This window comes from Manihot esculenta, chromosome 13 (genome assembly GCF_001659605.2).
Source record: "Manihot esculenta cultivar AM560-2 chromosome 13, M.esculenta_v8, whole genome shotgun sequence".
NCBI lineage: Eukaryota > Viridiplantae > Streptophyta > Magnoliopsida > Malpighiales > Euphorbiaceae > Manihot > Manihot esculenta.
Window position 1 is genome coordinate 23,060,565 of NC_035173.2, and position 16,648 is coordinate 23,077,212.

At 38.4% G+C, this 16,648-nt stretch overlaps 1 protein-coding gene across 1 annotated transcript; it reads right to left on the reverse strand.

The window, feature by feature from the left end:
- Positions 1-10,758: 10,758 nt before the first annotated feature.
- Positions 10,759-13,919, reverse strand: LOC110603216 (L-ascorbate oxidase). The gene is made up of 5 exons (XM_021740920.2): positions 13,620-13,919; positions 12,945-13,037; positions 12,071-12,289; positions 11,799-11,984; positions 10,759-11,724 (listed from the first exon to the last, which is right to left on the reverse strand). Exons 1-5 carry the CDS (start codon positions 13,917-13,919, stop codon positions 10,759-10,761), a joined length of 1,764 nt encoding a protein of 587 aa, XP_021596612.2.
- Positions 13,920-16,648: the final 2,729 nt, after the last annotated feature.

Consider the following 16,648-nt stretch of genomic DNA (forward strand, 5'->3'; position numbering starts at 1 on the left):
AGTGTTTTAAGGTTAAGTCTGGTCGTTTTTAAAGAAAAGTTTTCCAATTGTCTGTTTAGGTCGGATCATGTATGGGATTCTGTCAACTATTTGGAGTTCAGGTTAGGCTTGCTACGGGTTCTGGCGGCCTTAAGCCGATCTGGATCCTAGCGCCGAGCAGTTTGGGCCGTTATAGGGAGGAACCGGTTTCCGGGCTATTACAAATACGAACTAATCTCGACAGACCAAGCCAGCATCCGACTTGACATCTCTGGTCTGTGAAGGATCTTCTTTAGGGGCTGATCTGTCATCACCACTCCTTGATGGCTTTCAAGGTATACCCTGAATTTCCTCACTGCTAATAACAGAGCATATGCCAACTTCTCTATGTTCAAGTATCTAACCTCAGCATCTTTGAGCACCTTGTTGACGTAAAATATTGGCTTCTGCTCTCCTCCTTCTTCACTTACTAGCACGACACTTATAGCTTGTTCTGAGGCTGCCAAGTAGATCATGAGTTCTTCTCTAGCTAGTGGGCTGCTGAGCATGTGTGGCGAACTGAGGTATTGCTTGAGGCTCTTAGAGGCCTGCTGGCAGTCCTCAGTCGATTCGAAGTTTGGAACCTTCCTCAGCTTCTTGAAGAATGGTAGGCACCTTTCTGCTGACTTGGACATGAAACAGTTAAGTGCTACCACCCTCCCCGTGAGCCTCTGTACATCTCTCACACAGGTCGACTCGGGCATCTTCAGTATGGCTTCCACCTTTTCTGGATTTGGCTCTATACCCTTTCCGCTGACTATGTATCCCAAAAACTTTCCACCTCTGATGAAGAAACCGCACTTAGCGGGGTTCAACCTCATTTTGTATTGCTCCAGCACCCTGAATACTTCTTTCAGATCTGCCAAGTGTTGTTGAAAGATCTGACTTTTCACCACCATGTCATCTACATACACTTCCACATTCCTTCCTATCTGCCCTTTAAAAATTTTATTCATTAGCCTTTGATACGTCGCCCCTACGTTTTTCAACCCGAAGGGCATAGCCTTATAATAATAAGTCCCATCCTCCATTATGAACGAGGTCTTCTCTTCGTCCGACCTGTCCATTGGGATTTGATGATAACCAGACATTGCATCCAGAGATGAAATATAATCAAAACCGGCCGTAGAATCGACCATTTTATTAATATCAGGGAGGGGATAACAATCTTTGGGACAGGCTTGGTTCAGGTCGGTAAAGTCTATACACATTCTATACTTGTCATTGGCTTTTTTAACTAACACAGGGTTTGCTAACCACTGTAGATACATGACTTCCCTAATGAACCCTGCCTCTTCTAATTTTTGCACCTCCTCCCTAGTGGCCTGTAGCTTCTCCTTCCCCACCACCCTCTTCTTCTGCTTTATAGGTTTTGCTCTGGGAAGAACATTCAGCTTGTGGGTCATCACCTTTGGATCTATTCCTGGCATGTCAGATGGCTTCCAAGCGAAGCTCGAAGCATGGCTTCGGATTAGGGTCATTACTGCTGCTTTTTGCTCTTTAGTCAGGCCTGCGTTGATGCTAAAAACCTTGTCTGTGTCTTCTTCTGATAGTAGGAAGGTTTCCAACTCCCCCACAGACTTTGTCCTTGCCTCTTTCTTCTCGTCTCTGACCTCCATGACCTCCGAGTTGATTCCCTCATCTATTGAACTCGGTTCTGCCACTGTGGCCAAGTATACTGCCCTTGCTTCCTCTTGACGTCCCCAAACTACTCCCATCCTTGCCTCTGTTGGGAATTTCATGGTCAGGTACTTGATGCTGGTCACCACTTCAAAGTCATATAGCACAGGCCTTTCCAATATTGCATTGTAGCTCAATGGGAGCTTTACTACAAAAAATACTGCGTAGTGAGTCCGAGACAGGGGTAGTTCTCCCAAAGTCAAAGCCACCTTCACCTTTCCTTCTACGGCCACTGGGGTCCCTCCAATTCCCTTCACCGAGGCTTGATCCCTCACCAGCTGCTCCTCTGGTATCCCCATCTGCTGGAAGACCTTGTACGGCAATAGATCACCTTGCTTCCATCATCAACCAGGATCTTCCAAACTCGGTAATTGTGGATGACAGTCTCAATGACAAGGGCATCATCATGAGGCATCTGAATGCCATGGGCATCCTCAGGGGAGAAAGAGATTAATTATGGGGAGTGCTCTACTACTTGCAAAACCTCGCTGCTGCTCCCCTCCCCATCTCGGCTCCTTTTCCTCCCCCTCTTGCTCATCCAGCCTCCAGTCCCTCCAACGATCATTTCAATGGTTCCACTGGAACCATCATTTACTTGTCGTGCCCCCTGTCTGCTGGGCCTTTTTGCGGTGGGGTTCGATTGGGGTCTTTCTCCTTCAGGCTTCTTCACAAAATTCCAGAGGTGTCCCCTTTTTATCAGCCTCTCAAATCACTTATTAGTTGGTAGCAGTTGTTAGTTTCGTGGCCATGGGTGCGGTGGTATTGGCATACTTGTCAGGATCCCTCCGACTTGCTTCGGCCCTCATGGGTTTGGGCCATTGAAGAAACTCCTTATCCTAGACTGCCATGAGCACTTCGGCTCTAGAGACATTGAGGGGGGTTATTGCCTCAAGGACCAGGGTGGAAATGGTCTTTGCTCCCTCCTGTCCCAAGGCTGACTGTACGCCTCTGGGCCTTTGTTTTGTCTCCTCTCCGACCTCTCTGACCTTCTTTCTTCTGGGGCTTTCCCCCTATCTGCAGCCTCCCTAGCAAATCTGCTAGTTGTTAAGGAATCGTCTTGCCTTATATATTTCTCTGCTCTTTTCATTAGCTTTGCCAGGGAGGTGGGTGGCTTTCTGCTCAGTGAGCCAAAGAACTCTAGAGAGGTGGTTCCCTTCTGCATAGCTTCCACGGCCCGGCTTTCATCTAGCTCCGAGATGTGTAGGGCCTCCGTGTTGAAACGGGCTACATATTCTCGCAGGGACTCATTTTTTCTCTACCTGACTGTCTCCAAGTAACTGGTTTTTCTTTCAGCTGGAACTTCTGCTATGAACCGGCTAATGAAAATGTTGGCGAGGTCGCCAAAGCTCCTGATACTCCCAACTTCCAAGCTGTTAAACCAGGCCCTCAATGGTCCTGAGAGCGTTGTAGTGAATACCTTGCACATCAAGGCATCCGACAAGATTTGCAGCTCCATGAACGTCTTATAGTTCAAGATGTGCTCCCTTGGATTTCCCGTCCCATCATACGTCACTATAGGAGGCATCATGAACTTCTTGGGAATGGTCTCCCATTGGATCCACCCCGAAAAAAGCGAAGAGGTGGGCAAAAGAGTCTGACTGTGGTCCTTTGCCCCCAACTCGGCCAGAAGCTGCTCCCTCATCTTCTGCAGCTTCTAATCTACATCTTCCTCCTCTGGTTTGGGTCTCTTCTCCATGCGATACCCTTCCTTCCACTCCTCACTCTCCGTCCTCCTGGCAGTTTCTGCAGAATGGCTTTCTATATCGTTGATAGAGCATATTTTAGCTCAATTTATCCTTATGTTCTTGATGTTTATTTACACCTTTTTTACCTAATTTTGTGGTTTTAATCATGTTTTGAAGATATTAGGTGTGAAGAAACAATTTGGAGGAAATGCTCTTAAAAGTGCCAAAGAATGCCAAAAAACAGCCACTTTCGGAAGCACTTTCGGAAGCCGAAACTCAACCACCTTCAGAAGCACCTTCGGAAGCACTTTCGGAAGCTGAAAGTCACCCACTTTCGGAAGCACTTTCAGCGGCCTAAAGTCAAGTCCAGAGCCAAAACTCCACCACCTTCGGCGGCACCTTTGGCCGCTGAACCTTGCGTCCAGAGCCGAAAGTCCAGCCTCCGAAACTCATTTTAGGCAGCCGAAAATCCCTCTCAACACTCTCTTTCCTCATTCAAGAAGCCATATCTCAAGTTGCCAAATTTGAGGAGCCAAACAAGGGAAGTATTTTGAGATCCAAATCTTCAAGATTCACATTCAAATATTGGATTTCAAGATCAAGCTACTTAAGGAAGCCAAATCCAAAGATCACATGTTTCCCACTTAGTATCATGCACATTCAAAATTCAAAAGGAGGCTCCACCTTCCTTATTAGTGCATGGGCAGCCTCTTAACTCTTTAGGCAACATCTTGAAGACCTTGGGCAGCAATTAAAAAGACCAAAGAGCCCCCACTTGCCCCCCATCACATGCATCTCATTTTTGCCTTCACCCATGCACAAAGAAGGCACATATGAGACCAAGGGCACTTTGGACAGCTTCTAAAAGACTCATGGACTACCACCAAACCCTAAGGAGCCTCTCAAGATCTATTTAAAGGCTTCAAGAAGACAAGAAAGGCAGATTTTGAATCTCCCAACCTCTCCAAGGTTCGGCCAATGCTCTCCAAGCCTCCCCTTAATTTCGGTTCTTCTTTCTTCTTTTCTTTAATTTTCTGTTTTGGTTCAGCCATAAGTGGCTGAAACCTTTATTCTAGTTGAAGTTTGGTTGAAACTAAGGTTGTTTAAAAGGTTGTGAGATCTGAACATAAAGTGTTTGTTTTTGGTTTATTCAATATTCATGCAATTGTGTGCTTAATTCCAAAATTGCTTTGTTGTTTTGATCAAATTGGCCACTTGATTCTTGATTGCAAGGTTAATTGATTGTTGGATTGGATATTTGTTAGTCCGTAATTGCTGGAAATATTCTGTCCATAGAACACTTGGTGTAAAAACCAAGAAATTGTATGATCTAGCACCATCTTCAAGCGTTTGGAGTAGCTAGGGTTGGATCTTTCTAGTTCTTTATGCAATTGACAATTGTTTTGATGCCTTTGGCCCAAGGACGTTCCTTGGCAATTTGTTGATTAGTAATTGATTAGAGGACGTTCCCTAATTAATTTGTCCATAAGGAAAGACATGGTGGTGTGAAGCGTTTTCCATCCCCATAACTAACCTATTGATTCAATCAAGGTAATCTAAGTTTCAATGATCAACCCAAACAACCAAAGTGGATCCATATCTTTAACTAGACCTTTCTCATATTGATTTCCTCTTTTATTTTAATTACTTGCTGTTTTAATTGCTTTCAATAGTTGTTAGTCAAATCATTCTCAAAACCTCCCTTTTTACTTTTATTGCATTTTACTTTCATTGAGCTTTCAAATACTTGCTTTCAATTGTGTTTTCAATTAGTTCTCTTGGTATTGATTGAGAAAAATAAATAGGTAATCAATTCTCTGTGGATTCGATCCTTCACCACTATCTGCAGTTGTAAATTGTTGATAACCAAAAAGGTTATTTTTTACTGGCTTCGGCAACCGCACTGTCAAAAATTGGCACCGTTGCCGGGGAATTGATTTCACTTATTTATTTTCTTTCATGACCAGATCTGAACGCAGGGACACACTGCCCTTTGATCCAGAAATTGAAAACACAGTAGAAAGCAAGTGATCGCAAATAGAACAAAAGCTAATCATGTTACTTCATGAGTACATGGAAAAAGTAGGATGGTTCATGACCAAATCAAAAGGAGTGCTACACTTTTTGCTCAATGCAGTTGGGACGCTTTTTCCTTCCCCAATTACTTGAGCCTTGATCAAGAGGATCGCACCATGCACACCACACCCAAGGGAGTACTCAGTTTCCTTTATTCTTTTATGCTTCTTATACATTGAGGACAATGCATGATTTAAGTGTGGGGGTGCATACATCTGAATTTTTATTTTTAAGTTTATTTTTGCTTTAATCTTTAGTTTGCTTGCATTAGGCAAAATTTTTTTATTTTTATTATTTATGCTTTCAATAAAACACACACAACCACAACCTTCTTCTTCTTTTTGTTTTGCTCTACTCAAACTGATGAACTATGTTGAATGAGTCTTTCTTTCCATGACCCCATTGATGAGATAACTCTTTAAACTTATGTTGAATCAATTGCAGTGAGTTGTATTCATGTTTGAGAATTGCCTTTTAAATTGAATCTTTGAGTTTGCTTACGGTGAAAAATATATTGATGACCCTCAATTGATTGAGAATAAATTAAAATTGTGTGAATGAACCTAATGTGACTTGATTTAGCAATTCGTGTTGATTTGCCCAAATCATTGAGAGAAAGAAAATTCAGTAAAGGCAAAGACCTCAAAAGCACAAATTCAAAAATTGTTCCAATGGTCAAAAGACTATGAACAAGGCTAGTAGCCACTTGGATAGGTGACCAACTGAAAAATATAAACCATGACATCAAAAATAGGTTGGTGACCTTTCCAAGCAAAATCTAAAGTACAAAAGCCTGAATAAAGTACTTTAAGATAAGGGCAAGTCAATCCAAAAGCTAGAAAAAGTCTTAACAAATTAATGTGCATGTCTCTCTTGAGGAAAACAAATCCTAGCCATGGTAAGCAAAGGGAAACAAGGAAAGAAGGTAAGTAATCTTCATGCATATATTCTTCACTGCAATGCTTCAAAATAAGTGTCTAGAGTATGAGCTTAAGTGGTAATAAGGATCTAGAGGAAGAAAATTTATTTGACTATGTTTATTTGCTTGAGGACAAGCAAAAGCTTAAGTGTGGGGGTATTTGATAGAGCATATTTTAGCCCAATTTATCCTTATGTTCTTGATGTTTATTTACACCTTTTTTACCTAATTTTGTGGTTTTAATCATGTTTTGAAGATATTAGGTGTGAAGAAACAATTTGGAGGAAATGCTCTTAAAAGTGCCAAAGAATGCCAAAAAACAGCCACTTTCGGAAGCACTTTCGGAAGCACTTTCGGAAGCCGAAACTCAACCACCTTCGGAAGCACCTTCGGAAGCACTTTCGAAAGCCGAAAGTCACCCACTTTCGGAAGCACTTTCGGCGGCCTAAAGTCAAGTCTAGAGGCAAAACTCCACCACCTTCGGCGGCACCTTCGGCCACCGAACCTTGCATCCAGAGCCGAAAGTCCAGCCTCTGAAACTCATTTTAGGCAGCCGAAAATCCCTCTCAACACTCTCTTTCCTCATTCAAGAAGCTATATCTCAAGTTGCCAAATTTGAGGAGCCAAACAAGGGAAGTATTTTGAGATCCAAATCTTCAAGATTCACATTCAAATATTGGATTTCAAGATCAAACTATTTAAGGAAGCCAAATCCAAAGATCACATGTTTCCCACTTAGTATCATGCACATTCAAAATTTAAAAGGAGGCTCCACCTTCCTTATTAGTGCATGGGAAGCCTCTTAACTCTTTAGGCAACATCTTGAAGATCTTGGGCAGCAATTAAAAAGACCAAAGAGCCCCCACTTGCCCCCCATCACATGCATCTCGTTTTTGCCTTCACCCATGCACAAAGAAGGCACATATGGGACCAAGGGCACTTTGGACAGCTTCTAAAAGACTCATGGACTACCACCAAACCCTAAGGAGCCTCTCAAGATCTATTTAAAGGCTTCAAGAAGACAAGAAAGGCAGATTTTGAATCTCCCAACCTCTCCAAGGTTCGGCCAAGGCTCTCCAAGCCTCCCCTCAATTTCGGTTCTTCTTTCTTCTTTTCTTTAATTTTCTATTTTGATTCAGCCATGAGTGGCTGAAACCTTTATTCTAGTTGAAGTTTGGTTGAAACTAAGGTTGTTTAAAAGGTTGTGAGATCTGAACATAAAGTGTTTGTTTTTGGTTTATTCAATATTCATGCAATTGTGTGCTTAATTCCAAAATTGCTTTGTTGTTTTGATCAAATTGGCCACTTGATTCTTGATTGCAAAGTTAATTGATTGTTGGATTGGATATTTGTTAGTCCGTAATTGCTGAAAATATTCTGTCCATAGAACACTTGGTGTAAAAACCAAGGAATTGTATGATCTAGCACCATCTTCAAGCGTTTAGAGTAGCTAGGGTTGGATCTTTCTAGTTCTTTATGCAATTGACAATTGTTTTGATGCCTTTGGCCCAAGGACGTTCCTTGGCAATTTGTTGATTAGTAATTGATTAGAGGATGTTCCCTAATTAATTTGTCCATAAGGAAAGACATGGTGGTGTGAAGCGTTTTCCATCCCCATAACTAACCTATTGATTCAATCAAGGTAATCTAAGTTTCAATGATCAACCCAAACAACCAAAGTGGATCCATATCTTTAACTAGACCTTTCTCATATTGATTTCCTCTTTTATTTTAATTACTTGCTGTTTTAAGTGCTTTCAATAGTTGTTAGTCAAATCATTCTCAAAACCCCCCTTTTTACTTTTATTGCATTTTACTTTCATTGAGCTTTCAAATACTTGCTTTCAATTGTGTTTTCAATTAGTTCTCTTGGTCTTGATTGAGAAAAATAAATAGGTAATCAATTCTCTATGGATTCGATCCTTCACCACTATCTGCAGTTGTAAATTGTTGATAACTAAGAAGGTTATTTTTGACCGGCTTCGACAACCGCACTGTCAATCGTCATTCTCAAGGAGCTCTCTCACTCTTCTTCCATGAGCTCTAGCCATTGGCTCCTCCTCCCTCTCAACTCCTCTACTCCCTGCTCCGGTTCTATGGCTGCTTTGCTGAGGAACTGGATGGCTAAATGTGGGTTGAGGTTCTGTGGTAGGGGTTACCTATACTACGAAAAATACATTCAATGGGGTATTGAGACCCCTTTGTTGCATTATTTGTCCCAGCCAGTGGGCGGTGTTTTGCAGTTGGAGGGCTATAGTTTGGAGTTCTTAGTTAGAAATGGTGTTTTGGGGTGTGTTCCCTGCTGAGCTCGGCGAAGAGTTAGGCAGCATTGGTGGTTGGCTGGTGGGAGTTGTAGGACTGGAGAAAGAGAATTGTTGCCCTTCTTGGAAAGAACTCAGGTCATTTGGAGTGTAAATGGTGTGGTTTTCATTGTTGTTTGCCATTGTGGATCTCAGTGAGTTTTGCAAGAAATGAACTCCGACGATGAAAAGATCTCCTCCGTTCCCACAGATGGCGCCAATTAATATTCTGAGATCTAGAGAATAGGTTTTACAGTAGTGGTGTCAGCTTGTCAGAGAGGAGGGTATTCCTCCCCTTTTATCTCTTCCCCTCTGTTTGATAGTGATGCCTAACAGTCTCTTTGCTACAGTGCCACCTGCCTCTGTCACGTAGGTCCGTACGTACGAAAGCGTCAGACGCCCTCTCCATGCCAGACGGCCATTTAATTCCCCCCGAATCGCATGCGGGCAGGGTTGCGAAGTGACTGGGCCTGCTGTCCTTCCTCATGTCACGTCATTGGGCTAAGCTTCTTCCTACTGGACCTGGGCTTGTTAGTGATCCGACCTGCTCCGCGCATCTGGATCAAGGCTAAAGGTATTGGACCAATTTGCCGGGGTGGCTTCACGGGCTTTGGCCAATACTGCCTTCTTGGGCCCGGCCTCATCCTTGGGTGGTGAGGCCCAACGGTCATCACTAACTTTTCGGTAGATTAAAGATTTGCTCAAATAAGCTATTGGGCTGCCTTACTGCATTAAACAACCCTTAAGCTCTTATGAAATGTATCCGTTATCAGTATGAAGGGTTTACTAAAATCTGACATTGTTAAAATAGGAGCAATTCACATGAGTTGCTTCGATTCTACAAATGCTTTCTTTGCCTCATCTGACTTTCAGAAGGCATTCTTCTTAATAGCCATTTCTACTATCCCTCTACTAGAGGGGTCCGTAATATATAGTCTTTGAGAGACCTTCAAAATAGAAGAAGTCAAAGGCCCACCAGAGTAGGTTTCAGTGATACTCAATCAAATCCAAAGGGATCTATGGGAATCCAGTGTTAAGAGAAAAGTTGCAGAGAAAATAGAAAGGAATAGAAGATGAAATGTGAGGGTATATGTTCCGGTATATTCCTTTTTTAGAGCTCATTCTCTAAGTTAAATAAAAAAATTGTAAGTAATAGCTAATATAAAACTATTAAATAATTTGAATTAATCATTTTAAATCAAATAAAAATGAGTTAAAAATTATTTGAATAAGTTTGTGCCGTTTTATAAAATCATTAGAATATATAGCTGAAAAAAAAAGAAAAAGTAATTAGAATAATTAAAACATACACCTCAGCAGGAGAAATTACAGAATATCACCATGATTCCATGTACTTCGCGTTACATGGAGTGCCAAACTAGTTAAGTGTTAGGTCCCTAAATTTTTGTTTTTGTTTACAAGTGAAAAACAGTTTTTTCTTTCTTTTAAATTATAACCTTTTTTCTTATTTATCATTAAACAAATGACTTCCCGTTTCATGTATTAATCCTACACGTAATAGCGGATTCACGACAACCGTCCAATGCCTAGTAAGATTCCTACATCTCCAGGAAAAGAAAAATAATTATTGGAAATTGTAGAATTATTGCTTCCACTAGAGCAACTTAACTGAGCTTAATGGCTTAAGTTGAAAGTTATTTAGATTAACTGCGCTAGTTAGTAAAGGTTTTAAGAAATAAATTATTTTTCATTACGATTCACTTTATAAGAAAATATATAAATAAATTTTTATAAAATCATACATATTTTTTTAAAAAAAAAATAAAATTTTATAAATTATAAAGAAATGAATTTAATTAAATTATTATGAAATCTTTGATTCCAAATAATAATGAATTGTTGCAGAAATGCTATTGACAGCAGAAAAATGTGACAGGATCGAGCTTGTGTCAAATGATCAAAAGGATTTCACACAAAAGCAGAACAGAGGAATCCTAAAAAGGACAAATCTTTATACACTCCATTAATTAAGATTCAATTTTGAGATATGTGTAAAACCGATGCAAAAACCATCTCCTTGCAACTTTTTTTAAAAAAAAAAACTAATAATAAATAAAAATCAAGCCGGAGTAGTATTATCAATGAATCGCTTGGTTGCCCCACAGCCCATGTTAGCCTGCGGGGGTTCTGAAACCATCTCTGAACCAGATTCAAACAGCACCATCATTCCCATGAAGAAGTGAGACTCAATATGGCAATGAAAAAGCCATATGCCTGGATTATCTGCTCGAAACCTCAATGCAGTCCATCCATAAGAGTGAAGCGGCACCGTATTCTTCATTATCGGATTATCCAAATTGTATTTCCCAACATCAGTTTCATTGTTGAACTTTCCACTCCCGTAACCCAACACCCAAAAATCATGCCCATGAAGATGCCAAGGATGCGTCTCGCTATTATTCTTGGTCATGGTGTTGGCGTTCTGAAGAATAATATCAACTGTGGAGTTGAACACAAGCCTGTGAATGGATGTACTAGAAGTAGCATTTGTGTTCTTAGCAACACTGAATATGTCATAATCTGGGCTGTAGCTTTCTGGAGCTGGGGTTTGATCGAAGACATCACTGATACTTTTCTTGAGTGCTATAAGATATGGAGTAGCAGGTAGAGAGTGAGACACATTGTTTAGAGACCAGCGATAATAGCCATCAATGGTGTTCTGTGTGTTGAGAAGCACAATGACTCTGTCTGTGGTCTTGGGTGGTGACTCTACACGACCTTTGAGTGCTTTAATGGTGAGACTTTGGTTTATTCTGGACTCAGCATCATTCCAAAGAGGACCAGGTGGTGGTTTAGTAGGAGGAAATTTATGGAAATGATTTGGGTAATAATTGAAAATGGCTAAGCCATCAGGAGTTGCTGGTCGTCGACTAACTACATTTACGGTAGCCCAGTAATTCCTTGTCGGATCCTGAGTGGCCTTCACCAACACAGAATATGTCTCGCCTGAGTAAATGTACAAGTTCTGAGTAACAAATGGCTCAACGTACGTGCCATCAGCTTCAACAACAGTCATGCTATGGCCCTGTTTTTGAGTATAATCTTTTAGTTTCTATGGTTATTTGATCATAATAATCAACAGTAGAATTAATTAAGTACCTCTATTTGGAAACTGAAAGAAGAAAGTGAAGTCAAGCTGGCGATCCTATAGCGATATATTTTTCCAGGGATTACTGTCAAAACAGCTGGAAAACATGCAGGATTTTTCAGATTACAAACTTCTGAGTCTGCAGTTGAACCCAAAAGAGAACAGTTGTACTTCCCTCTTCCATTGATCAAAAGTGACTGAAATACGACATAACAGAGAAATCTAGATAAGAGATCGAAGAAAGAGAGAAAGAGTGATCGGAGACAGAGAGGAATTTGCTTGCCTGAGGTTCTCCGACCCACTGAAAGGGGATGGAAGACAAGTTGGCGGCTCGTTCATAGGGATTGCGGTGGTACCAATCACTGAGGATGATGTGTCGATCGTAATGATAGGGGAACGGGAAGGGCTCTGGTTGTCCCTTGGGAAGAAATACACGGATTATTCCATACAGCCCTGATTCTCTCTGCATTCCATAATGGGAATGATACATGTATGTTCCAGGCTACAGTAATCAAGCAACAGGTCAATAATGCATTTGGCAAATTATGAGCAGAAATCATTGTGGGGATTTTATAACAATGTGAAAATGTCCTGCACAATGAAAATAATTGTTAATATGAATTTTTTTTTTCTTTATCAAGATTATTCTCTGGATCGGTTGATTAAGAATAATAAAGCACTCACAGTGACTATTTGATTTATTTATGAGGATTAAGAGTCTCGACCTCATTAATGAAAAACAATATTGAACCACTAGTCAATTTGCTATATGAAGTCTTATTCTAGCGGATTCTCCGGCTGGACAAGGTATCACAGGAAAGTCTGAGTTCTTTGCTTGATTTTGCAGGTTACTTGCCGTGTTGCTGAGTATTGTTTGGTTGGGCACTATGATGGGTATACTTGCTTTCAACATGCTTTTGCAGTTGGCCAAATGAAATTGCTTTCTTTCAACATGCTTATGCTGCTGGGTTTGAGTGCTCTGTTTTATGGTCTTCATATGTTTTCGGTTTAGTTCTTTATGTTGGTTACGTTTTTTCACTCAGCATCGTTAGTCTTATTAAGCCGTGTCCAAATTGTTTTCTTCCTTAAACTTCACTAATTGAGGAAAACTCTAAATTTAAGTTCTGTTTTAAGGGATTGTGTAGTTGGTCATTTACCCTGTCGACAACAAATTTATAGGTGAAGGTATCACCAGGCATTGTAGCACATTGAGTCACTCCATCTGTTCCATCACTCCATTGAGTTCCAATCTGCTCAATAACCCAACAAACAAACACAAGTTGCAAGTATATTATATTCTATTCACCTAATTATATAAAAAAATAAATATCAATCGGATCTAAACATATAAATTTTGACCTAATTTATAGTAAAATTTCTTTCACATTTTTATAATTTTATACAATTTTCATTAGCTAAAATTTTTTTAATTTATTTATTACCATTGAACATCTAACTTTATCATATTTATCAACTTTTTTTACAATTTTATTTCCATAATCAATAGCATTGGATAGTGAGATTAGGGTTATTGAATAGATAGAGAATACCAAATTTTTATATGCATTGCGAACATCAAAAAGGGTTGGAAATAGTTAATAATAATAATAATAACAGCGACATTGAATTAACTTAAAATTGAACTGAAATTTTTTCACAAATTTAAAAAATCTAGATAAAATCTTGCAAATTTTGAAATTTAGAAAAATTATATAAAGAACTTTTTTTTGTGTACAGATTTAAATGTCTAAATTAGAATGCAAAATGACAAAAATGGAAAGTCTAAACAATAACAGTATGGTAGAGCTTGAAACTGAAACTAATACATATACCTGACGGATGCCATGCCAGTGGATGGCGACATTTTCCATGACCAAGTTATTAACAACATTGACAATAATTGTGTCACCTTGCACAGCATAAATTGCAGGCCCTGGAGTGATTCCATTAATGGCAATAGCAAGCTTTTTGTAGCAGTCAAGATACTTGTATTGGTATGAAACCTCCCATGTGTAGTTGTGGACTCTACCCTCTGCACTTGGAACTTCGTTTACTAAATAAATTAGGATACATGAAACCTCAAACATTATCATAACTCTTGTCATTCTTTCTAAGAATGAGACTTCACTCATATCTCTAATTAATTTCCAGGATTTTGATAGATGTAGCTTGTTGCTCTTGCTAAAACCATGAACATCTAGCTCCTTATATACTAGTTCAAGCTTCCTCTTCCTTTTTATTTTTATTTTGGCAAAAAGCTTTTTTGCCCCTCAACCTTTTTCTAAATTGCCATTTTACTCTTCAATTTTAAATTGTTCCCTTTTTCCCCCTTAGCTTTCTAAAAATGATATTTAATAGTCTCCAAATATACAGTCAACAGGTCACGTGTATGAACACTATTTGAAGTGAGTGTAGATATATTTAATTAATGACATGGACTAAAAAAATAAAATAAATATAATGGCTAATGCAAAATCCCTAATTCTCTCTCGTTGGTTCTTGCAAATATTTAAAATTTAAAATTAATTCACGACGAGCAACGAGTAGAAAAGAGGAAGACTCTAAATAATCTTTCGAAAATGAGAATTTCTTTCGCATATCCCTGTGTCTCCAATTGATTTTGCAGTTTCAATATTTGAAGAAGGCTACAATTTTTTTTTGTTCGCAGCAATTAAAAGAATAGGAGATAGTGCAGCTGAATTTGCAATTCCATCTTGTCATTGTGGAGAAATATATGCTCTCAAGCATTCATGGACCAATCTTAATCCAGGAAGAAGGTTTTTTGGATGTAGAAAATATGGGATGAGTGAAATATATTGAATATGTGAAATCTTTTCAATATTTGTTATTTTTCTTTTAAAAAATAATATTATTAACAGAGATTTTAATTTGAAATATATTTTATAGAATGGAAGAGAATATGGATTTTTCATGTGGTTGGGCTCTCCTGTGTCTAACCATTCAAAACAAGTTATTGTTGAATTGCTATCAAAAGTTAGGTTGTATGAAGCTGAAATGAAGAGAGCAAAGAAAAAAGAAGTTCAATGGAGGTTTATTTGTGTAATTGTTATAATTTTGTGTGTAATTCAGCTACAATGGTGTATTTAGGAATAAATAAAATTGAAAAACATTAGCTGCTAAGAGATAATTTTTGGTTTGTTAGCTAGTTGTATTATAGTTTCTAAAGTACATTATCTGCTATAGAACATTTCTGGCTAGTTGGTGGGAGATAGTTTCTGTTTTGCTAAAGTATAAAATCAACATTTGCTTATGAGAGATTATTGTAATTTTGTGTGTATTATTCGTTAAAACGGTTGATTTTGTTTGTAATGGATGAAACTGTTAATTCTGCTTGTAATGGTGAAATTACTACAATTTTATGTCTTATTTAGCTATTTTTATTGTTAGTTTTGTTAGTAATATCCTCAAATCAATTGGCGTAATCTAAATTGTACTCACACTTGAAGCTATTGAAGATTTTTACACTTAAATTATATTTTATTTTCTTAGTTTCTGATGTAATGTAAAGGGAGATTGTTGATCTATTTTGAGTATGCAAAATGACTAAAATTATTGTTGTTTGACAGAGATTGAAAAAAGACCAAAGTTTGTTTTATTTGAAATTGTTGTTTGACAGAGTTTGAGTAAGAAAAAATTAATCACAATTGAGTAAGAAAGAAATAATTATAATTGAATTGCAAAGAAAGAGCTGGAATACTACCCAATAAATATGAATTTTCATTATCACAAAAATAAAGTTTATCACTATTTCAGTACATTAACAAAGTATTAGAAAACATACGCGTATCTAAATAAAGTTTTGTTGCAGTAACATATATAAAAAAAAAGATTTAGCCTATTATTAATATCCAAAAGTTTTGTATCAGGAACACATATTTAATTAACAATAGTTGTTATTAGCTTGTGAAGGTTAAACAGACTATATAGATTAGTAGCAGTAATATTTATTCTATGCATTTGTATTTCAGCCCTTTGTTGTTGTAGTTGCCTAGTTAAAAGTGAATTATTTCCTTGCCATGTCAGTCCTCTTGCTTTGAATTCCAAGTCTCTAGTAGCTTTAGATGCATGCTTAACTCTTTTTTGTCTGCTAGCTGTTGGTAGTCTATAAACAATTCTCTCAGCTACACTTTCAGGCTGTATAAGAGCAATATAAAAATTTAATTATGTGCATATATATGAATCATGTAGACCATAAAAGCAAATACACTAACATCTTTAGTCATAACAGCGGTATTTATATCAGTATGAACTCCATGCCCAGAAGGAGTCTTTCTCTTGAAATGTCTACTTGCATAATTTGTGTTACACATTGATCTTTTACCTCTTGAATTAACATTTGACTCAGCAGCTGTAATTTCACTTGTCTGTGTATTCACAATATCATTACCTCTTCCCTTTTCTACTTGCATAATTTGTGTTACTCATTCACAATCATGCAATTTACCATATTCAATCTTATAATCACCTAAAACCTTAGATAAAACCTTCAACTTTGCCCTTCAGCAAATAGTTCTACCTACATGAACTTTCAGTTCTTCTCTACATAACTTATGAATCTCTATAAGCTTAATCACAGGCTGAGTTATTATCCTCCTCATAAATATCCTTGCAATGTAATTAAAATTGTCAAGTTTGTTCTTGTTTGATCTGTAACACTTATGGCAAGGATTGTAAGTCTTTACCATAAAATTTCAGTTTTTTTCTCAAGGCTAGCATAAAGTATCCATGGGCATCCTTTCTTGCATCTAACATTTACTCAGTCTTTGTCATTTTTAACCAAAGTCAATTATACACCCTTGGCCACACTATACTTCCTAACAGCATGCCTAAATTAGTTTGT

Bases quoted from the DNA above. Each gene is read 5' to 3' on its own strand.
- LOC110603216 (XM_021740920.2), bottom strand. From the start codon at position 13,919: ATGAGTGAAGTCTCATTCTTAGAAAGAATGACAAGAGTTATGATAATG. The intron at 13,038-13,619 runs GTATATGTATTA...GTTATTGAGCAG, and splicing joins ACTGGCATGGCATCCGTCAG to ATTGGAACTCAATGGAGTGA. The intron at 11,985-12,070 runs GCAAGCAAATTC...GTCGTATTTCAG, and splicing joins AGTGGGTCGGAGAACCTCAG to TCACTTTTGATCAATGGAAG.